We start from the raw sequence: 25,108 nt of genomic DNA, 5'->3' as shown, positions 1-25,108 counted from the left end.
GGTGTGGAGGGTGCGTAGTTTCAGCTGGCATGTGTTTAATTGAGACAGTAGACAGCAGAGTTTCTGTTTGCTTTCTCAGTTTACTCGATGCCTTAGACTTGTGAATTGTGAATCTCATGCTGCTAGACATTCAGTTCTAAAAGGCCATGCAGATATTCCTTGCATGTTATGCAAAGTGTGAGCTTTAGAGATCAGCCTGAAACAAGATTCATCACTGCCTTATTATTATAATTAGGGAAAAAAAGAAAAAATAAAACTTTTCAAACTTTTGAAGGCATACAATTACAATGAATGGAAACTGAAGTTTTCATGCTTAAAAAATACACAAACACACTATAAACGCTTCAATATGCTCATAGAAACACACTTTGCACCAGTATACTGTTAGCTGAACATATAAATATGTGCTACACACTTTCCTCTCAATAACAAAACAAACACACAACAAAAATTACAAACTCCAAAGGAACTTTATTTTGCCCTGTTTTGTTTGAAATGATATCACACCAGTTTGTGCTTTGATTTTGCTTGAAGTATATCGGGGCCAAATGGTTCACATGACTAGTGTACTATTTTTATACTCTCTTGAGTAGTAATTATTATTTTCAATCAGTATTTACTTTGCATCTGCTAAAAAGTAGGTTCTATTTAGTGTGAATGTTCGTTGTATGTAATCTGGAGATCTCATTATCACATGACCAACCAGTGTCAGTTGCCTAATTTCACTGCCATTTACAAATGCTCTCCCATTGCCACATATGAAAAGAGAAGTAGTAGAAGTAGTATGAGTGAATTCAAACACATGGCTTTTCTCACATACTGTGCTTAAATAAAATACATAATAAAAATAAAAACTGGAATAAACTAATATTAAAGAATAAACCCATATTAAAGAGTCCAAGCATAATGCTCCTACAGAAATGCATGAAAAACTTATTTTCTGAGGGTCATAAAAAATGTATGTGATAGCATTTGGTCCCATAAACACAACACATTTATGTAATATTTTAACCATAAACATCTGTCAAAATTCTCTGGGGATTATATGAAGCAGCATATATTTACTCAAAATCTAAATGCTCTTTTCACTCTTGGTATGATGTTAAAATGAACAGGCCAGAATACTGGCTGAATCAAGTGCAGGATTCACAAAGGTTCTGTGAATATTTTCAAGGCATGTGGTTAACTGCATATCACTGCAGCCAAATCCAAACAAGACACTTGTTGTTTAGGGCAGGTCTCTGCCAAGCTATAACTGATGTCCAAATAAGCCAGGAAGAGCTCTGTTACGAGATGAAACACTCAGAGGAATGCCTTGCTGAATCTGATTCACAGAGCTTGTTTAAGTGCAAGTGCAACTAGAACAGCCATGTTCATATTTATGTGGATAGAGACTGCAACAAAACAAGCAAATCCTCTTAAGCCTAAGTGGGATAAATTATATCTTTTTTATTTTCCAGGAAAATTTTTGCTGTCTTTTCTGTAAATTCATTAATCAGAAATTGTTTATATTTAATATTCCTGTTATAGCGCTAGATAGATACCTAATAAAAACATTACGTTAAGTTCATGAGTTAAGTTAAGCTTAAGAAAATGTTTAGATTGCATTTTCCTTTCATCTTTTTACAATGCATTTAGTGTTTACAGTGGTAATCAAGGAAACAATTACTGCTGTTCCTTAAGCGCCATCTGCTGACAGAGAGCGAATTAGCATTTTCATTCAGCCCATCTTCTGTTTGGTATGTTTTATTTAGCCTAGTTTCACAAAGCTAAAGTCAGACTATTCTGTTTTTGCTTCAGGCTATGAAATTTTACAATCTAATTTAGATCAAAATATACACCAACTAAACATATTCTAAATATTCATAAAAGTTAAGATCAGTGCATCCCTACATTTATGAATGTCTGAAATGAAGAAATTAAGATTTAAATGTTAGTATTGTAGCTGCACGATGAAGTTCAATTAAATTGAATTCAATTCTAATTTATTTGTATAACGTTTTTCACAATACACATTGTTTCAAAGCAGCTTTACAGAAAATGTATGTTTCTACTTTACAAAACAGAAGTGAATGTGTCCAAGTGATGTTCGTTTCACAAATGAACTGTTCAAGGTAATAGAATCATACAGTTAGCTAACATGAATTAATTTTGGGCAGAAGCTCATTAAAGCGATTATTACAAGTGTGATCATAATGATTACAATATATCGAAATTTTGGCAGTTGTGGATGTTGATTCAAGTTGACGTCATCTGGGGTCCTTGCAGGGGTCAGAATCATCTCTTCAAAGGTGTTGGGTCATCTGAAGTCATATTTATATGAGGCTGGATCCACGCTGGAGATTTATAAAAACCTAGCTGAGTTCATGTCAGTTTATTTATTGTGCAATCATCTTATTTCATGTGTAATTTGTTTTATCTCATAAATCTATGCAGTTGTGTCAATGATGATCGATGGTGGAATTGGCTGCGATGCAAGGGGCACCAGCTAAAATTTTGCCTAGGGCACCAAATTGGCCAGCCCTGCACTTGCACGAGTTCAAATGGCTGTTAACTCAAAATCTGAAATATGAAGTCCTATAATAGATGTCTTGAACTGTGTGATTGAAATTGAATTTCCTGGCAATTCATTCCAATTAGCTTCAGATCAATGTACAGGATTTGAGTAACGCCTGGTTGAGTATGTAAATGATTAGATTGAAATGAAGAAATGTTCAAATGGCTGAGAAGCTCTAATCAATGATAATATGCTTTTTTTCTGCATCATTATCAGCTATTACATACAAATCTTTCTCATCCAATGTTTACTGGAGTGATGTGAGTCAGTAAAAGGATTAGCTGAATTTGTTTACAGTTCAGTGATGACCTGCCAGACAATGTTACGTTTATTTCGAACACAGTTATTGGGCTGCCAGAAAACTGACATCTGAGTCGCAGACATTAAAGTCAGGTTGATATGAAACCGCTGAAATTCTTACAGACTTTTTTTGGAATCATCGGAGGAAAAACGAAAACTCCTTCTTCATGCAACAATGTCCCATAGGTCTTCACTGCTTTTTAAAATTTCCCCAAAAGTATTCTTTCCATTTCATTCAATTACTGATGCATGATTTTTCTGTGAAGTGTTATGATTCATTTTTGACAGACCACACTGTAAAGGATCAATTTATAGTAATTAGAGGAACATTTATGCATGCATTAGACTGAGGACTATTGTAGAATAGGATAGGAAATTATAATTTAAATTACTGAATGTTTTCTGTGAACATAAATATCACCAAAGTACCTAAGTCATCTATTCTTTTCACAACTTAACTCTTGAAAACATCCCCAAGTTTCAAGTACAAGTTTCCCCAAGACAGAAATAATCAACATCTTCATTATTGTCTAGGTTGTTTGGTTGCATTATAATTAAGAACCATTCTAAAAAAAAAAAAAAAAAAAAAAAAAATCAAGTCATTAAGTTTTATTCTGCTGTTTAAATCTTCACATAGTTGTAGAGGCTGTTCATAACTGAATAATATAAATAACTGAAGTCATGTTTTTATGTCTTGTGGATTTGTAATAGTTAAATCAGATAAAACAGGTTTCCTTAACAATTCCGTGATCAAAATTTGAGCACCATTTATGTTTCCATTAGTAATGGTCCACATTTCAGAGAAAAGAAACTCAAAAGGAGGAATGACCTCACAATAACCCTCTTTTCTTTGACTTTAGCCCAACATTACACCTTCTCACATGTAGGATCTATCTACAGCCCCAAATGCCTGAAATGCCTCTCTGACAAACAACCCCCTTCATAGACCCTTCTGATCCAGCTGACATAATAAGCTTCCAGTGTCCGTTAATCAGGGTAAGGGTTTCCATGGGATAAAAGTTCAAAATTGCACATAATGCTATAAATACACTTTGTACTGAAGATCAAACTGCATCTTATTATTAGGAACTTAAATTCTCTCAACTTGCAGTCTAAAAATCCTGGAGTTATGGAAGTAGGTCAATAGTGGGAAAACAGTAGGAAAGTAGTCAATTTTCCAAATTTCCTGATTACATTTGTGGAAAGAACAAATACACCAACAGGAGTGGACTTGTTGAGTACAGCTGTACCACAGACAGATGCTTTAGCTCTGTGGTGGCACTGTGCATGGTGTTTACCAAAATTCAAGTCTTTTTAAAAGCTGCAGTTAAAGTCCTATTCTCAAAAAACGGTGATTACAGCTATTCGAGAGTTTTTTTTTTAAAAATGTTTTAAAATAATTTTGTCTTACGGTGTGAAAATTAATCATAAGGCACTGTTATAGGCCATTTTACACATTAAAATTTACTGGTAAATCACGTCTAGATTTATGTGCAGACTATAAATATGTTCATCTGCCATCAAGATTTTAATTAAACTGAACACAACTTTGAAATGATAAACTGTCCTTTCACTAATGGACAGCATTTGGTATAGACTTCATACTTGGCTCCGTCATTTCTGTCTACAAAACCCTCAAAGCACAGGTTAAACTTTTGAATCCATTATGAAAATAAGACTGGCTTCCATTGTTATTATGTTTCCAAGAATACAAAATTAAATTAACATGGCACCTGTAGTTGCAGAGATCTTTATGCTGCCCTTTGTATGAGAGGTATAAAAGGCTAAAATATGCATCAGTTTCACATTCACAGGTAAGCCAGTGCAGCCAATATCTGCATTACTGATACAGTTACCTCATTTTAAAATCCAGCAGATGATTAAAATATTTAACAGGTTGGAGTTTGTAATTGGATTTGGGAGATTAACACAGTCAGGCTTGACTGCAGCCTGTCATGTTGAATTAAAATAGCACAAATATTGAACCTTTTCATCAGTGACAAGTCATCACTACTAAGCTTCAACACAATAACATAATCAAACAACTTTCCATAACTGCTGAGAAAAAAGTAGTTCAGAAATGTACAAGGCCTTTTTCTAAGGTTCTTTGACTCATCTGAATCAGTGTGAACCATAACCACTAAATGGAGAAGATTATTCTCAGAAGACCCAACCCACCAAATTTCACCAAGGGCTTCAAATGGTCTTTGAAAAAGAACTGTGCTGTAAGTTTCTCAGGCATCAGCTAAGGTTAATGCTCACAACTCAACCTTAAGAATCCACTACTTATCAAAAAGAACAACAAAGCTCTTTGCATGCTTGCTAAAAACCATTTGGATTATGGCCAAGACGTTGGGGATAATATTCTAAGACAGATGAGTCAAAATGAAATGTTTTTGGAAGATGTATGTAGGTCTTCTCATTTGTTGAGTGAAGAAGATACAGTATTCCACTATAAGAACATCATCTACAGTAGTATAATGTGATGGTTGCAATGTGATAAAGTGCTCTTGTTAGTAAGTAAGTAAGTAAAAGTACAGTAAAACAATTGAACATAGTTAAAATCCAATTAAAATGCCTGAGAATAAACATATGTTTTCAACTTCATTTTAAAAGCTGTAATAAAAGTTGCAAGGTGAATGTCCAGTGGCAGTTGGTTCCAGAGACAGGGGGCTGCAAAAGAAAAAAGCCCTATCACCCTTAGTTTTTAAGCGTGAATGAGGGATAACTAAGAGAACTCTATTAGAAGATCTTAGAGATCTGGAGGATGAAAAAGGAGTAAGATGATCTGTGAGAAAAGATGGGGCTTGACCATTAAGAGCTTTAAAAACAAACAACAGAATTTTAAATTGAATTCTAAAATAGACAGGAAGCCAATGAAGAAAGGCTAAAATTGGTGTAATGTGAACTGTTTTCTTTGCCCTGGTCAACAGCCTTGCAACAGCATTGTGTTCCATCTGTAAAGTGTGCAATGGATGACTGAGGAAGTCCCAAATATGATGAATTACAGTAGTGAAGGCAGAAGGTGATTAAAGCATTAATGACTTTCTCTAGGTCATTAAAAGTTACAAATTATTTCAGTCTCGAGATGATCCGTAACTGATAAAAACTGTTCTTGACAACTGTATTAATTTGCTTATTTAAGCAAAGTTCAGAGTCCAGAATGACACTGAGGTTGTCACGGTCGGTGTTACAGAAAACACAGGAGAGGGAACCAATTGCAGGTAAGGTGTTTATTTAGGGATAATCCAAAGAGAATAAACAGTCCAGGCAGGGGTCGATATCCAACAAATCCAAAGCATAAACAAAACATGAACACAAGGCAAGGGCACGACTAGATGACGGACATGAATTAACATCAACATTAAACAAGGACTCCGTAACACAGACTCAGACAGACCGGGTATAAATACACAGAAGGATAATGAGGGAACAGGAGATAGGTGGGGAACAATCAATTACTAAACAGGAGGAAGGTGACCAAATAAGGGAACAGGAAGTGATAAGGAGAAAGACACCGTGAGAAAGGAGGACACCTAGTGGAAACCCAGGGAACACAACCCATACATTGTGACAGGACCCCCCCTCTACGGAGCGGCTCCCAGACGCTCCACGACAAGACACGACACAGACCAGGAGGGAGGCGGACAGGTGGAGGCTCAGAAGGCCACCACAACCGTGTGGTCAGGACGGAAGCCCCCCAGGGCGGAGCAGAAGACCACCACGTCCTTGTGGACGAAGCCAGAGTCCTCCAGGGCGGAGCGGAAGACCCCCACAGCCGTGTGGTCAGGGCGGAAAGCCCCCAGGGCGGAGCAGAAGGCCACCACAGCCATGTGACTCAGTCCTTGAAGATCACCGGTGACTTGACTCAGTCCTTGAAGATCACCGGTGACTTGACTTGTCTCTGAAAGGTCAACGGTGACTAGCACTGACTCTGGAGGATCAGCGGTGGCTAGCCCTGACTCTGGAGGATCGGCGGTGACTAGCCCTGACTCTGGAGGATCGGCGGTGACTAGCCCTGACTCTGGAGGATCGGCGGTGACTAGCCCTGACTCTGGAGGATCGGCGGTGACTAGCCCTGACTCTGGAGGATCGGCGGTGACTAGCCCTGACTCTGGAGGATCGGCGGTGACTAGCCCTGACTCTGGAGGATCGGCGGTGACTAGCCCTGACTCTGGAGGATCGGCGGTGACTAGCCCTGACTCTGGAGGATCGGCGGTGACTAGCCCTGACTCTGGAGGATCGGCGGTGACTAGCCCTGACTCTGGAGGATCGGCGGTGACTAGCCCTGACTCTGGAGGACGGGCGGTGACTAGCCCTGACTCTGGAGGATCAGCGGTGACTAGCCCTGACTCTGGAGAGTTCACTGGCACCTGACTCTGGAGAGTTCACTGGCACCTGACTCGACTCTGGAGAGTTCACTGGCACCTGACTCGACTCTGGAGAGTTCACTGGCACCTGACTCGACTCTGGAGAGTTCACTGGCACCTGACTCGACTCTGGAGAGTTCACTGGCACCTGACTCGACTCTGGAGAGTTCACTGGCACCTGACTCGACTCTGGAGAGTTCACTGGCACCTGACTCGACTCTGGAGAGTTCACAGGCACCTGACTCGACTCTGGAGAGTTCACAGGCACCTGACTCGACTCTGGAGAGTTCACAGGCACCTGACTCGACTCTGGAGAGTTCACAGGCACCTGACTCGACTCTGGAGGGTCAACTGGCATCTGAATCGACTCTGGAGGGTCAACTGGAACCTGACTCGACTCCGGAGGGTCAGCTGAGACTCTCATCCTGTGCAGCGGCGCTGGGCAAGCAGCCATCTTGGGCCATGACTCTGGCCAGGCGGCCATCTTGTACTGTGGTGCTGGGCTGGCGGCCATCTGGGGTTGTGGCGCCGGACTGGTGGCCATCTTGTACTGTGGCGCTGGACCGGTGGCCAATTTGGGCATTGGCGCTGGGTTAGCGGCCATCTTGTGCTGTGGCGCTGGACTGACAGGCATCCTGTGCCGTGGCGCTGGACTGACGGCCATCTGGTGCTGTGGCGCTAGGCTGACGGCCATCTTGGGCTGTGGAGCTGACCCGGTGGCCAATTTGGGCATTGGCGCTGGGCTGGCGGCCATCTTGGGCTGTGGCGCTGGAACGGTGGCCAATTTGGGCATTGGTGCTGGGTTAGCGGCCATCTTGTGCTGTGGCGCTTGGCTGGTAGCCATCCTGGGCAGTGGTGCTGGACTGGCGGCCATCTTGGGTTGTGGCGCTTGGCTGGTTGCCATCCTGGGCAGTGGTGCTGGGCTGACGACCACCCCGCCGGAAGAGACAGAAGTGGCTGGGGCATCCCACCGAAGCCGATGCTGCAGGTAGCGCACGAATTCCCAGAATTCCAGTGTCTCTAACTGCGCCATCTCCTCCTGAGGCACTGGATCATCCAGCCCGCCATTAAAATAGTCCTTGAGGGCCGCATCGTTGTAACCCATGCCCTCGGCCAGGTACCAGAACACCTGAGCCAGGGCACCCACTTCATTGCCCTCTTGGCGGAGGGTGGTCAACCGAAGGTACTTGGTTCGCCGCTCCGCCATCTTGGCTGGGGAACGGAAAAATGACATACCGCTGGTTCCTACTGTGACGGAGTCCTTCTGTCACGATCGGTGTTACAGAAAACACAGGAGAGGGAACCAATTGCAGGTAAGGTGATTATTTAGGGATAATCCAAAGAGAATAAACAGTCCAGGCAGTGGTCGATATCCAACAAATCCAAAGCATAAACAAAACATGAACACAAGGCAAGGGCACGACTAGATGACGGACATGAATTAACATCAACATTAAACAAGGACTCCGTAACACAGACTCAGACAGACCGGGTATAAATACACAGAAGGATAATGAGGGAACAGGAGACAGGTGGGGAACAATCAATTACTAAACAGGAGGAAGGTGACCAAATAAGGGAACAGGAAGTGATAAGGAGAAAGACACCGTGAGAAAGGAGGACACCTAGTGTAAACCCAGGGAACACAACCCAGACACTTCTCAACTTAGGGGGGCCAAAGATGATTACTTCCATCAGCCATTTCCTGATGTCCCCAAGGCAGGCCAATAAGGGTTCAATGGTATTGCCAGCTTTCAGTGGTATGTACAACTGGGTATCATCAGCATATAAATGAATTGAAACACTGTGTCTCCTAATAATGTCTCCCAAAGGTCGCATATATAAATTAAAAAGAAGTGGCCCTAAAATGGATCCTTGAGGCACTCCACAGATAATAGGAGAAACAGATGAAAAAAAACTTACCTAACTCAACAGAAAAAGACCTGTCTCTAAGATATGAATTAAATCACTGCAAAGCAATACCCCCAATACCAAACAAATTTTCTAACCGGCAGAGAAGAATATCATGATCAACTGTATTAAAAGCAGCTGTAAGATCAAGAAGCAGCAGAACTGAATTTTTACCTCTATCCATTGCAAGCAAAATGTCATTGAATCCTTTAAACAAAGCAGACTCAGTGCTATGATGGGCAGAGAAAGCAGATTGGAGAGGTTCTGTTAATTTAGTTGCATTCAAAAAGGAAATCAATTGTGAATATACAACTTTTTCTAAAAGTTCTGATGAAAATTAAAGCTTAGAGACAGGCCAGTAATTATGAAGGCAATTTTCCTCCAAACCTTGTTTCTTAAGCAAAGGTTGAACTACAGCATGCTTAAAACTTTTCGGGACAACCCCAGCATTAAGGGATGAGTTATTCAATGACTGAATGGAAGTACCGATTTAAGAAAAAGAAGCCTTAATAATCTCAGAAAGAATGACATCAAGTGAAGAGGCAGTTGTCTTATTGACCATGTTAGCATGTTATTAAGCATTTCTTGGTGAGAACTAATGCAAAGCATGGCTACTTCTTGCGCAAATTTCCCAACACAATTACAGTATATCACATTTCACAGCGTGTTACTGTTTATGTCAAGTGTATGCATGGATAATCTCGTGAAGCCTGATGTCTGATGGCTGAAGGGTCAGCCAAGGTTTTTTGTTTTTTTTTAAGCATAATGTTCAGGGTTATTTCTCACCTGCATTACATGGACTCTGAAATTGCTTCATTAAAAAATGTTTAGCTAAAAAAGAAGAAGAAGACGAAGAAAGAACAAAATATCTAAAACCAGCCTAAGCTGGTTGGATGGTCTTGGCTGGTTTAAGTAGTTGGTTTTAGCTGTATCCCAGACTGACTCAGCTGGTCAAGCTGGTCTCCTAGCCTGGCCAAACTGGTTTTACCTGGTTAGACCAGCCTGTCACAGCTAAGAACAGCCTGACCAGCAAAAGAAGTGGCCAATACCCCTCTAAAACCAGCTTGCGGACATGCTACCATGCTGGACGACCAGCTTTAGCTGTTTTTTTTTTTTTTTCATCAGGGAAGTCACAAACATGACAGCATGAGTAAATGATGAGAGAATATTCACACTGTTACCTTTTTAACTTTTTATTCAGTTGCGGAAATGGGCTTCCATACTTTAAGAAAGAATGTGTATGAAATAAAGCTTAAAGCAGCAGTTCACCCCAAAAACAACAATTCTGGCATTATTTACTGGCCACATGTCATGACATCCTCATGTAAAAAAAAAAAAAAAATATTTTGAGGAAAGTCTCTGTGTTAAGGAATTGTGAAAGAGTGGAAGGATGAAGGAAAGAAATGTTTTAAAACATTTTTACACTTTTACAAAAATAAAAATATATAAAATTATAACAATATTAAAGTAGGCTAACAATCATGTGTATTACAATCATGTATTTTTAATGTTTGATTGAAATGTCACCAAGCTGCGTGCTCACAGATTTTAATTTCAAAGTTCATTTCAATATTGATGTGAAAGTATATGCTAACAAATAAATGGGTGAGAATGTTTACTTGAATAATCCGTTTCCACAAACACATTTGGACCAATTTGTGTTGCACTAGCGCATTGAAGCAATCATTGTTGCAGATGAGGTAATCATGTTCTAAGGTGGTAGGTTTGAATTAGCTGCACAAACCAGTATACAGCATTTCCACTGCTAGGAAAAACAGACATTGTATTGGACTTATGACGAAAGGTCTTGCTGTTACTGAGATGTAGCCTTTTGTGACAACTAGCCCCAGTCAATGGTTTCCTCCCTGTGCACCATGTCTATGCTGTATCTTAGCTAAATGTGTGCTATGATGGATAAAGGTAGAATACTGTCAACTGTGTTTAAAAAAGCCCGGCCATTGAAGCCTGCTATGGTATATTATATATTATTATTATTTTTTTATTTTTATTTTTTTGAGGAAGAAGAAGGAATTTCACAACACAGTATGCCACTACATTCAAAGCAGGATCTGAGCAAGACAATGACATTAAAGATGAAGGAAGTTGTCATCACAGTGGAAAACCCCACACAATTAAATACACATTTTGTTAAAGAATGAATGAAGGAATGAATATTTTCATTGATTAATTCTGTATTTCACATGGCAAAGTAACTGAGTAGGCTAATCACAATACCAAAATATAAAAATAGACATAAAAAAAATAGAGAAGGGCATATTTCTTCTTGTTGAAAGCAAAATTACCCTTACAAGATATTACAAGAGCAAATGGTCAAATCAGAACGAAAGGCAAGTTGGAGAATGATTCACATTTGTGATAAATTATCAGCTTTGTATTTAAATTGTCTTGTGTGACGTTCTTTTATCATCGATGTTTCTTTTTCTTTTATTTTTTTCTTTTTCTTTCCGCTTCATTATTTTTTTTTGACGAAAACGGAAATAAACGGGTTCCTTTTGGTAAGACACACCTTCCATTGAATCCCTTGTAGTTTCCAGAACGAATTCGAAGTGTTTCTTTCTCAGAAGACAGTTGAGGGCGACAGAGGGAAATATGCTTCCAGTGGCCCAAATCTTTAGCATGCCTACTAAGTTCTTGATTTAGTCGGCGACTTGACTACGCGCTTGTACTTCACCTCAGCAAACCATGTCTATGCCGCTTGGGACTTAACTTTCCAGCTTTCAGCATCACCTGATCTGTTACTGTCAGATGAAGAAGGCTGCATCCACTCTTTGGAAAGTACTACATTTGGCACTGGGGGGAGACTACGGCATGCAGTATTGTGCATTTGGGTTGCATTAAGACCTTCAGCGGTTATTAAAGGATATTGCGCTATGGAAGTAATTCAGCAACTCTGTCATGTCTTGACTGCAGCAGCAAACATCCCCGAGGAAGAATGAAGTAGGCTAAGCGCGATGGAGCCGGACAATGCCCCGAGCTCCAGACTCAAAGCAGCTGGAGTCGGGGGGTGAGTAACAGCGCTCTCACGTCATGACAATGGATATTAAGATAGATTTGACACAAACGTTAAATGGGTAATAAATTAGCCTATTGGCTGTCAGCTCCGTTACATAAGGAAGAATGAGTTCACGAAGGGAGGTCTTGATGTCCATTCTGGAGTTTGGGGAAACTTGATGAATGAATGGGACACAGAAATATTGTTTAACTTTGTTGAACAGCGTTCCTCCAGAAGTAAAGAATTTGCTTATTTTTATCTTTTTATTATATATATATATATATATATATATATATATATGGATGTGAATATAATTATAATGAATTATAATGAATGCATTAAATGCTTTTTTATTTTTTGTAACCAATGATGTTTTAGAATAGTAATTTATTTTAATCTCTGGAATGAATGACCAGCCCTGCTCAGCTGTTTATTTTGCTTATAAAAATATAAAAAAAATCTTAAAAACAAGATCAAATTACTTAAGAGTGAAAATTGTTTAACATATAAACTCTTGTTTTCAGTGATTATTTGTGTAATTATTTTTTATTAATATTTCATTATTTAGGTTCTAATAATATTTATAGGCAAACTAATGTATTTTTTTTTTTTCAAGAGCCATGTTTGGTCTCCTTCTATCTTTTGACACGTTTGTAATTGCCGAAGAGAGATCAGCTGTTGCAAATCTTGACTGTTCTCCATTATAGTACTTTGTTAGAGGGGATGGTGAAATCTTGTGTTTAGATTTCTGCTCCCCCCCTACCATCTCTCTCTCTCTCTCTCTCTCTCTCTCTCTCTCTCTCTCTCTCTCTCTCTCTCTCTCTCTCTCTCTTGCACTCTCTGAACTGTATTATGTGTGAAAGTGGATATGGGGGGGGGGGCAGAATGGCAAGCATATAGTTCTTGTGGCTATGACTGAAAATGCTGACTAAAGTAAAACTGCATACAGTACAATATTTGATCACAAATGGCATCCCCACATCCACACTGTCAGCACATGGGGGCAGAAAAAGTGCTGCTTTTGGACACTGACTAGACTGGTAATGGATGTGGTGATGCTTTAGTGTAGAATGGGACAATGTGATCCCAATACTTTTTTTTTTTTTCCAGTAGCTGGGAGAAAGAAAAAGACCATTGGCAAAGGCATTTCTTGTTCTTTGGTTTGACCTTTCATGGGTTTAAATGACTCTCAGAGGCATTGTTATTTCCTCACTGTTATAATATCGGAGTTTTTAACATAAAGTGCTTGTCTTTTTGATTGGCCACCCTTTCTTTACAGTTTTCTTATCAGTATTCGTGAGGGAAATTAAATAAATGTTTGAACTTAACTAAACTCTTTGGTTATAAACTACCATTCAAATGTTTTGGGTCAATAAGATTTATTTTAAGAAATGAATACTATATTCAGGATGGACATATTGAATTAATCAAAAGTGACAGTAAAAACATTTATGATGGTACAAAATCTATTTCAAATAAATTGTGTTCTTTTAATCTTTCTATTTATTAAACAATCCCAAAAATGTATCATGGTTTTCAGAAAAATATTAAAATAATAAAAGCTGCACAACTGTTTTCAACATTGATCAATAATAATAAATGTTTGTTGAGCATCAAATCTGTATATTACAATGATTTCTGAAGAATCATGTGACCCTGAAGACTGAAGTTTCAGCTTTCCCATCACATAAATAAATTATAAAATGTAAAATGTATTACAATAGGAAACAGTTGTTTTAAATTGTAATAATATTTCACAATATACCTGTTTTTACTCAATTTTTTATGCAGACTTGGTGAGCATAAGTAATTTCTTTCAAAAACATAATGTAACAACCCCAAACCTTTGAAAAGTATTGTGTAAACCTGTTTTTTTTTTATATCAGAAGCAGTTCTTAAGTGGTTTAAAACTCTGGGTAACGTCTAAAAATATTAACCTTAGAAAAAGTTGAATCAAAATGACTGGAAATAAATCCCTTTAGTTCCAACAGATGTTTTTTACATGAGTCAAATTCATGCTATTAAGTTGAATCTTCTGTCATTATTGCTTGAGCCGTGAAGTTGTCAAGAGATATTGTAAAATCACATATAGATGTCAGCTAAATGTTTGACCTGTTCAATTTGTATTTGTAATTATTTTCTCTTTTTTTTAACAGGAGAGCTGTCTTTCTCTCCGTTGTTCTTTACTGTACATGCTGTCTAATGTTTGCACAAGCACAGTCTGCAGGTAAGTCTGAATTTTCATTCATAAATTTCCTAAATCTTTACATTACATTTACATACTATGTACTTATTATAGTAATTACAATAACTATGTAATAACTAGGTACTAACCCTGAACCTACTCCTAAACCTAACCCTACCCTATGTAGTTACCTTGTATTACCAGAACTTACTTAGATAAATACACTGTAAGTACACTATAAGTACATGTAAGTACACGTACTGTAAAATAAAGTGCAACCAGAATTTTAGTGCCTGATCAACATGCGAAATGTGCATCTGCAAAATGTCTGTTCAGTTCTACCATGGTCTTGACATCCGTGCCATAACCCAGTATGTTACATTAGCACACGGGTTCATTGAAGTGCAAAGACCTTACTCTGCCTTGCAATAAAATGTGAGGATACTTGACAGGACTTGGATAAATAGACCTGTAATGTTACAACCCACTGGAGTTTTCCATAACTCAGAGGTAAAAGAGGCTACAGGCACTATATTTTTAGGAGCAGTGTGCTCCTTATTTGCAAGAGTTAACAATATTTAGATGATATATGGAGAAGCCTTTGATCAGCAATGTATAACTGCTATGAGTCGGTTATTTCTCAAGTCAATCAGAAGCCATTGTTTGCACAATTCTATATGTTTTGCATTTGATTCCAACCTCATTTGAATGGCATTGTGCCTGATTGGATGTCACTGAGTTCCCTTTCAAGGGAACTTCGAGCTGCGTCCTCTAGGGGTCGCTATGGGGAACACTTCGTCGTGACCCGTGTCTGAAGCATACATTGAAAAAAACACCAACGAGTTGGCCGGCAACAGCCTCTGATGTCACTACCGGCGCGACTATAAATAGGCACCTGGAGAACACGTCATTCTCTTCTTCATCTTCACTGACTGTTCTGTTTGAAGCGTGCATCTGAAAGAACTAGTTAGAGCATTCTTTCTCAGTCTATCATGGCGACTACTAGCAAGCGGTTAGACAATTTGTGCATCCGTGACGGCGTTATTTGACACCCGATGACACACACAATCTTTGCGTCATTTGTTTGGGTGAAGAGCATGCACGAGGCAATCTGCATGCATTGTAAGCATTTCAATGAAAAAGCTCCGCTCTTGTTCGTCTCTCTTTCCGAGGAAAAAAAGGCAGCCATCTGCTTCCTGCAGTTGAGGACCTGCTGCTGCTGAGGCACGGAGGGGACTGAGCTCCTGAGAATTACAGGTGGATCTGTCTGAGATGTTTAGAGAGGGACTTTCCCTTTCACGCTCGTCGGCGGCGGACAAGGGAGAGTCTCGGGTGGATGATGTTATATCTTTAACACTTTCTGATACTGAGGTTAGTGCTCTGCTGGGTTTTCACCCAGGAAAAGCAGGAGATATTTGAGGATGGTGAAGAAGCTGTGGCTGAACCTTCTCAATCCTCCTTGCCCTGCGTATATAGAGCTGTTGGAGGTTATGGATCGCGCCACGGCAAAGTTGGACTTGCCATGGAAGTGTGCTAACAAGGTTACGCCGTGAGGCCACCTCAACTAGCATTATCTTTCTTACCATAGCTCTTCAGCTCAGGTGAGCCTTCCATTTCTGCCTAATATCCATACAGAGATTGAAAAGAAATGGAAGATGCCGTTTTCTTCTCGCATCCATTGGTTTCGGCATAAGAGTTATGCCTACATCGAGGCGATGCACGAAAGTGGCTATGAGAGGATGCCCCCTGTAGAAAGAACTTTCTTTCTGCGGGGGAGACATCCTCTCTTAATCTCCCTCCTTGCCATCTAAGCCCCTTCAAGAAATACATCTCGCTTAAATGGTAAGGCATACGCAGCAGCAGGTCAGGTTGTGGCTTCATTACACATGATGGTGGTGCTTAAAGCATATCAGACTGATCTGCTAAGAGACCTGGATAGAGGCGAGGGCCTTTCTCCTGATTAGGTAGCCGAGCTGCGCCGCACCACGGATCTCTCTCCATGCTACCAAGCAGGCTGCCTCCACCATGGGCAGGACTATGGTGGCCAGGGTGGTGGCAGAGAGACATTTGTGGATGAACCTGGCAAACATAGGGAAGAGAGAAAATGCTTTCTTCTGAACTTTTAGGTATTTCTATTGAGACGGTAATCGATATTTTCGGGGAGACGAAGGCGCGCTCCGCTGCTTTCAGATCCTTCGTTCCATGAAGGTCTAGGTCAGAGCCCGATCAACATAGGGGTCCTGGTCCGTCTCGATCAGATGATTAGAAGTGGGCACAGAAGGCTAGTGTCGCGAGTCACGCTCCTTTTCTCCTTTTTTAAGGGATGTGATCCAGACGAGGCATCAGCGTTCTCGTCCGAATCAGAGTGATACTTTGTATCTACTTGTTCTCTTTGGGGTTTTTTACATATGCCCTTATTCTCCCCTTCCTAATCCCCCTGTAACCACCAGCTCTCCACCTGACCGAGGTTAGGTGGGAATTTCTTGCAAACAGTCTCCTATGCTGGACCTATGATGTTTCGTTTGGTTCTATGTTCATAGTAACCAACTTACTGATGTTCCGGACTAAAGGGAGTTGCCCCTTGAGCGGGGCTCCAGTGCAGGAACCAGGGTGGGTCAGTATGATCCATTCTGTATATACAGGTACTGGTCATATAATAAGAATATCATCAAAAAGTTTATTTCACTAATTCCATCCAAAAAGTGAAACTTGTATACTATATTCATTAATTTCACACAGACTGATATGTTTCAAATGTTTATTTCATTTAATTTTTATGATTATAACTGACAACTAAGGACAATCCCAAATTCAGTATCTCAGAAAATAAGAATATTACTTAAGACCAATACAAAGAAAGGATTTTTAGAAATCTTGGCCAACTAAAAAAAAGTATGAACATGAAAAGTATGAGCATGTACAGCACTCAATACTTAGTTGTGGCTCCTTTTGCCTGAATTACTGTAGCAATGCGGCATGTGGTATATATATATATATATATATATATATATATATATATATATATGTATATATATATCATATTTTTTTTTTTTTTTTTTTTTTTTTTTACTCATTTAGCTGACGCTTTTATCCAAAGCGACTTACAATTGCTATATATGTCAGAGGTCGCACGCCTCTGGAGCAACTAGGGGTTAAGTGTCTTGCTCAGGGACACATTGGTGTCTCACAGTGGATTCGAACCCGGGTCTCTCACACCACAGGCATGTGTCTTATCCACTGCACCAACACCACCACCCCATATGACTGTTACATTAAAATTATTGAGGATGAAAAATAGGTCAATTGTATATATCAATAACTCATTACAAGGCACTGTAATTTACTCATAAATATGTCAATATTCCATTCTTCATATCAATTATAGTGATATCTCTTACTGTAAATTACCTCAAATCAAACAGTGGTTTGTGCAGCAAACGGCCGTAAGATTAACTTATCAACTTTCAATAAAGTTATCACTTCTTATAATTCAAGGAAAAATATTCTCTGGCCATGAAAACATTATCTATCATTATGAAATTTCGGTTACTAAAAAGTAAAGAGCTTGTAGCTAAAGATCAGACATTTCATTGACTCGTGATGTGAGCGTTTCAGACAGAGGCAATCATGAATATATATTGGTTTTTAATAATTGAAATAATACATCAAACTACAAATCACACAGAGTAAATACGCGTATGACAATACAGACAGTAAACTTTGTACCAGACATAACGGAATCCAAATGAGGAAGAGAGAGAGAGAGAATAAGTAAAAGAGAGGATGAGAGAGAGAGGATGAGAGAATTAGGCGCGATCACAGAATTACGCTCAGTTATGCAAACTCACAGAGAGTAACCCTTGAAAGACAACAACGAATCAAATCACCTTGAAAAGGTAATAGAAAAACTTTAAACAGCATTTAAATCTCCATAGAGGAGGATACTTGCATGTGGTCTCTTTGTGATTGGGCGTGTTCTCTTGTGTCTTCCGGGGCTGCTGCAGAATCAGTATTTGTATTCCTCGTGTAGAGAGGAACTTAGTAAGTAAAAGAAATGAAAACAACGGAGATGAAAGCTCCCGAAGGAGCCATGAGAACAGGCTGTTCTCTCAGCCGCCATGCTGAGATCAACGGCGATAGAAGAGCGGACCAAGAGCGCGAAGAAGAGCAAGAAGAACAAGCAGAAAGACCGGGAGGAACTTCCTGGGTCAGTTCTTATGGCTTGACTGGTTCACGCCTCTGTTTGCGTGAACAACCAATGAACATCCGCGATCTGAAGCGGGAAAAATGTTCCTTTGTCTCTGGGGAACCACCCACTCTAATAAGTTATGGCTTATCAGATTTCAGCAGTGATATTCTAGCAAGTTAGTAATTCCAGATTAATACGTTTTACACACCTTTCCTATAGGTGGATAGTTTGGTCACAACATGACGATTCCACAGACTGCAAAAAATGACATATATAACTGATAGAAACACGACGTTACATTCATATGCAGAATTACACACATTTAAAGTTTGATTAACACACGATAAAATTGTAGATACTCCAATTTTTGATTATGGAAAACATCTAATGCACCAAAAAGCAATACTCAATACCAGTTTAGAATACATTGAGAAAAGGTACCAGTGATCTGGCTTTGCTGTTCTGTCAGTTAGGTCATAAAGTTTTACGACCTGGTCAGGGGGGTAGGGTTACAGAATCATGACTCTTTGTGAGAACATTCATTCCAAAAACATTTCCCATTTACAAGTCAGCAACTTATAATCCTCGCATAACAGGATTAACCATTCTATGCAACACACAAACCTATTCAAAATACATATTATTATGGACTTACATAAAGAGCGTAAAGAAAAGTTTGTGTGTGTTTAGGAATGTGGGTGTTTTGTTTCTTCTTTGAGGCTCGCGCGGGTATCCCTGGACAGTCTCAATAGGTGTAATAACTGTCACCCACGCCAGGATGTTGCCGACATCGCGGCGCCCCAAATGGTGAATTATGTTGGAAGATGTTGTAAAACGAAGGTCCTTGTTTACTCACGTTCTGGTCTTTGAGTGTAGAATGTGTTAGAGAGTCAGGATTCATTAATATGGAACAGATGGCTAAAATACCATCAGCTCATTAGTGTTACACCAACTTTATGGAGATACAGATTTCATTTCATCGACTTGGCAAATGAAATCTGCATCTCCATAAAGTTGGTCAGCAGCAGGAAGCTTGAAGTGCTCTAGCTACCAGTACCTGGTTTAAGGACCATGGTATCCCTGTTGGTATAAAATTTCCTGGTATATGGCTGCGTTGAACTTGGACCTCAGAAAACACAGTGGACCAACACCAGCAGATGACATGGCACCCCAAACCATCACTGAGGAACTGTGGAAACTTTACACTGGACCTCAAGCAACGTGGATTGTGTGCCTCTCCTCTGTTCCTCCAGACTCTGGGACCCTGATTTCCAAAGGAAATGCAAAATTTACTTTCATGAGAGAACATAACTTTGGTCTACTCAGCAGCACTCCAGGCCTTTTTGTCTTTAGATGCTTCTGACGCTGTCTGTTGTTTAAGAGTGGCTTGACACAAGGAATGCGACAGCTGAAACCCATGTCTTTCATACGTCTGTGCATGGTGGTTCTTGAAGCACTGACTGCAGCTGCACTCCACTCTTTGTGAATCTCCCCTACATTTTTGAATGGGTTTTGTTTCACAGTCCTCTCCAGGGTGCGATTATCCCTATTGCTTGTACACTTTTTTTCTACCACATCTTTCCCTTCCCTACGCCTCTCTATTAATGTGCTTGGACACAGAGCTCTGTGAACAGCCAGCCTCTTTTGCAATGACCTTTTGTGTCTTGCTCTCCTTGTGCAAGGTGTCAATGGTCATCTTTTGGACAACTGTCAAGTCAGCAGTCTTCCCCATGATTGTGTAGCCTACAGAACTAGCCTGAGAGACCATTTAAAAGTCTTTGCAGGTGGTTTGAGTTAACTAGCTGATTAGAGTGTGGCACCAGGTGTCTTCAATATTGAACCTTTTCACAATATTCAAATTTTCTGAGATACTTAATTTGGGATTTTGCTTAGTTGTCAGTTATAATCATCAAAATTAAAAGAAATAAACTTTTGAAATATATCAGTCTGTGTAATAAATCAGTAATAAATATAATATACAATGTAGTAAGTTCGTAGGAGGAAAGGAAGAGGACAAGGGGTTGGATGGACTGCTGACAAGTTTTTAATAAAATAAAAAGTAATCTTCACAAACACCAATGGTGACTCTTATTCTGACACTAGCACACGCTATCAGCAAACGCTTCCGGTTCACTCCTTCCGGTTTCCGTCAGCAGTCCATCTCTCTCTCGACTGCTTCTGTCTCTCCTGGCGTTTTATACTCTCTCCACGCCAATTACTGAAACAAGAGACAGGTTTTGATTGTTTCCGCCCAAACCACTCACTTACCATTTGTCTCCTGATTCTCTCTCCCGCTGCAGACTTCACTAAACCGCGCCCCCCCCTGCTACATACCCCCACCCCCTGACTCAGGCCTGGGAGCCATCCGGCCTGCAGCCCCCCCCATTTCTGGAGAGGAAGTCGGCCACAGCCATCTGAACACCCGGCCTGTGGATCACCTTAAACTTAAAAGGCTGTAAAGCCAAATACCAACGAATGATCCGCGCGTTGGTATCCTTCATGCGGTGGAGCCACTGCAGGGGAGCGTGGTCCGAACAGAGGGTGAATTCCCATCCCAGGAGATAATAGCGGAGGGTGAGGACGGCCCATCTGATGGCAAGGAACTCTTTTTCTATGGTGCTGTACTTAACCACTCTCTTCGAGAGCTTCCAGCTAATGTACAGCACTGGCCGTTCCTCCCCCTCTATCTCCTGCGACAGGACTGCACCCAGCCCCCTGTCCGACGTGTCCATCTGCAACAGAAAAGGGAGAGAAAAATCAGGAGAGTGTAACAACGGCCCGCCACACAGGGCAACCTTTACCTGGGTAAAGGCCTGCTGACACGGCTCCGTCCCCTGGACCATATCTGGCACCTCCTTTCTAGTAAGGTCAGTCAAAGGACTGGTGAGGTCCGAATAATTAGGAATAAACCGTCATAAATACCCTGCCAGCCCCAAGAACTGCCTTACCTCCTTTTTGGTCTTGGGACATGGGCAGGTCGCAATAGCGGCTGTCTTGTCAATTTGGGGACGCACCTGTCTATGCCCCAAGTGGAAGCCCAGATACCTTACTTCCACACGCTCAATCGCACACTTCTTTGGCTTGGCCTTGAGTCCAGCCCCCTCAGCGATCTCAGAACAGCCCTCAGATGCTGCATATGCCGCTGCCAATCATTACTAAATATAATGATATCATCCAGGTAGGCAGCCGCATATGCAGCATGGGGCCGCAGAATCTTATCCATGAGGCGCTGAAAGGTGGCCGGTGCCCCAAACAATCCAAATGGAAGGGTAACAAATTGGTGTAATCCAAATGGCGTGGTGAAAGCTGTCCAATGTCGAAAAAAAACAGCCGAGCCTAGCCGATCAAGCAACTCGTCGACCCGCGGCATTGAATACGCATCGAATTTCGACAGAGCATTCACCTTGCGGTAATCCACACAGAACCGGACTGAGCCATCCGTTTTCGGAACTAAAACTATCGGGCTCGCCCAGTTCCTATTGGATTCTTCTATTACCCCCATGTCTAGCATTGCGCCTAAAAGCATTTCCCTGTGGCTCTTTGGAATCAACAACTGGGTTGTATTTACTTTTGTCCGAGCGTCTTGGGTCACTCGATACAACCGATCTCTTAAAATGGCAAAATACGGATAGGTGAGCGGGTGGGCAGGTTGGAGAGGCTGGCCATCGATGGAGCGGACCTGTTGAAAAGCATGTTTTAATGTCTCGTCCTGAGACTGCTCCAGAGGAAAGTCATCACGCTCCGAGAGAATAAGTCTCCCGATTTCGCTCGGTTCCCCTGAAGCAGAACCCAGCGGTCCTGGCTCAGTTTCTCCCACCTGCAAACGCATGGTCCCCTTCCGTGCCTTATTTCCCCAAGAAGCATCCGCACATAACGACCCAAATAAAACAGTAAACGCATGCCAATTCGTTCCCAAAATTATCGGATGCCAGAGTTGGGGACTAACCGCCACCTCCACACTATGCTTTTGACCCCGGAAATGAATAATAATCGGGACCAGCGGATACTCCACCACATCCCTGTGTACACACCCCACCTTAACCACGCGGCTTGTATCCAATGCCCCTGGTTGAATCAGGTTTTGATTGATTGAGGTTTGGTTACATCCTGAATCCACCAAGGCCCTTGATACTCACAGGTATTCGGTACTCTTCTGCCTGACCAGGGGTGGCATGTGGGACATCCGGGACCCGGATCATCGTCCCCACCTCCATCATTGGACACCTGTCCACAAAATGCTCCGGGTCCCCGCAATGCCAACAGGCCAGCCCAGACATCCCCGCCGCTCCGATGGCAGGGAGTGGATTGGAGAATTGGCGCGGAGAGCGGAGAAACCGAAGCGCTGTCCCCTCTGGCAGCTTGGGCGGGGACCTTGGACTCATGTGATGCCCTTGGTCGGGACACGAGGAGGGCCGGGTGGACGGGACCTAGGGAGAGGGAAAGGTCGAGAGAGAGAAGGACGGGGGAGAGAGGGGGAGAGAGAGACTGAGGTTGTGGGTTTGCCGACCCCTGGGCATGCCACCATGTGGTCCTCCGCTAGTTGGATGGCCGAGTCCAGTGACGTGGGACAGTGGCACTGGACCCGTTCAGCTGTTTTCTTAAGAAGTCACTTCCCTCGGCCAGTAGCCACTTGCGGCAGGATTCCCGGATCTGCTGGGCCATCGCGAAGGGCCGATTGTATTCCCCCAGTTCCAGTGAATGGAACCGCCGGCGATACTGCTCTGGGGTCCGGCCGACCCGCTGAATGATGGCCCTCTTCAGGTTGTCGAAGACCAGGAGGTTCGCCTCCGGTAGCTTTTGTGCGGCCACCTGGGACTCGCCCGAGAGCAGGGGGATTAGCCGTACTGGCCATTGGTCTCGGGGCCAGCTGCACACTTCCGTGGAACGGAACGCGTGGAACCGCCGCTCCTGATCAGATCTCAAGTCCAGCAGGGCCTGATGTTGCTCTTGGTGCAGGGCCGCGAGGGATGAGATGATGTCCACAAATGGCGTGGAGGACAGGCTCTGCATGGCGATGGCACTCCTTCTTCCTTACCCAGGTTTCGGCACCAGTGTAGTAAGTTCGCAGGAGGAAAGGAAGAGGACAAGGGGTCAGATGGACTGCTGACAAATTTTTAATAAAATAAAAAGTAATCTTCACAAACACCAATGGTGACTCTTATTCTGACACTAGCACTGACACTAGCACACACTATCGGCAAACGCTTCCTCTTCACTCCTTCCGGTTTCCGTCAGCAGTCTGTCTCTATCTCGACTGCTTCTGTCTCTCCTGGCGTTTTATACTCTCTCCACACCAATTACTGAAACAAGAGACAGGTGTTGATAGTTTCCGCTCAAACCACTCACTAACCGTTCGTCTCCTGATTCTCTCTCCCGCTGCAGACTTCGCTAAACCACGCCCTCCTGCCACATACAAGTTTCGCTTTTTGAATGGAATTAGTGAAATAAACTTTTTGATGGTAATCTATTAACGTATATGACCAGCACCTGTACTTATATATGTATCAAATTGCTGGTAGTTATGTGTGTACTAATCTTCTGTGAGTTTCTTTGCAATGCTCGACTACAGTGTTTACTAAACACTTGTCGGTATTGTGTCCGGCCGGTATGATAGCCCTGATCAGCCTTCCGGCTTCATGTTTCAGGTACCAGGGGGCCAAAACACAGGTTTCTGCGGGAGCCTTCTTGATCATCAGGCCCGGCACTGCAAGGAATTTCATGTTTGTCTGGCCGCTTAGTTGATGCTGACGCATCAAGCGGGAAGTGGCGGTGCTAGTTACGGAAGTCTTCTTGTATATGCTGCCTCAGGTGATGCTCCCCTCGCCCGAGGTTTGTAAATTTGAGCTTGCTTCTCCCATGCGGTTCGGCATCTCTGCGATGTTTAGGAACCTTTAAGTACACACGCTAAGCTCTGTGTACTTTCGGAAAACCACATGGTGGTGAGTGTGCACGTTGAACACTTTGCGAACTTTCTAAAATCCACGTAAGTGGTAAATGTGCACACAAGACTTTGCGCACTTTCTGAATTCCTGTACGGTATGGGTTACGCGCTCAGCATCGTTCCCTTTCTTGAGATGGTTAGATCTTGGTTCCTTGGGCTCCACTCAGACAGTGTATATTTATTTATACACTTCAAGCATCACTTCCCTCAAACATGAGGGGCTATTTGGGTAGTTTAGCAGCGCTCCCCTTTACTAAGAAGGGTCACCTATGAGTGCGCTACTCTCATTCTGAATTCTGAGTTCTCCTCTCATGTAGATTGAGTCAACTGTTCTTTCCCCAGAGCGCTCCAGCGTTATTTCCACAGATCAAGTTGATGACTCTTAAACATATAGTTTTGGGATGCACCATTCTAGAGATCGACCGATATCGGTTTTTCTATAGCCGATGCCGATGTTTAGAGGTCAGGGTCAACCGATAGGCCGATATGTGCTGCCAATTTTTAGGGCCGATATCTTGAAGTTTTCCGCTTCATTTGCATGCTAAAATGTCACACTAATAATAAGTGGATGCACAACATTTCTAAACTTATCATCATTTATTGAGCACAGACTTGAACCATCTCTCTAATCTTAATTTTGTG

The 25,108-nt window shown here is 41.8% G+C and overlaps 1 protein-coding gene across 1 annotated transcript in view; it reads left to right on the top strand.

Annotated features, from left to right (window-relative positions):
• Window positions 1–11,621: 11,621 nt before the first annotated feature.
• The window catches only part of LOC132137575 (collagen alpha-1(XXVII) chain B-like), a 153,801-nt gene continuing 140,314 nt past the window's right edge, over window positions 11,622–25,108 (top strand). Inside the window, exons 1-2 of the mRNA XM_059547606.1 lie at window positions 11,622–12,163; window positions 14,308–14,378. Of these exons, the coding sequence (XP_059403589.1) occupies window positions 12,111–12,163; window positions 14,308–14,378 (124 nt within the window). The 5' untranslated portion in view covers window positions 11,622–12,110. The remainder of the gene's footprint in view (window positions 12,164–14,307; window positions 14,379–25,108) is intronic.

The sequence above is a fragment of the Carassius carassius genome, chromosome 4, assembly GCF_963082965.1.
Source record: "Carassius carassius chromosome 4, fCarCar2.1, whole genome shotgun sequence".
NCBI lineage: Eukaryota > Metazoa > Chordata > Actinopteri > Cypriniformes > Cyprinidae > Carassius > Carassius carassius.
This window is presented reverse-complemented; position numbering and strand designations above follow the sequence as displayed.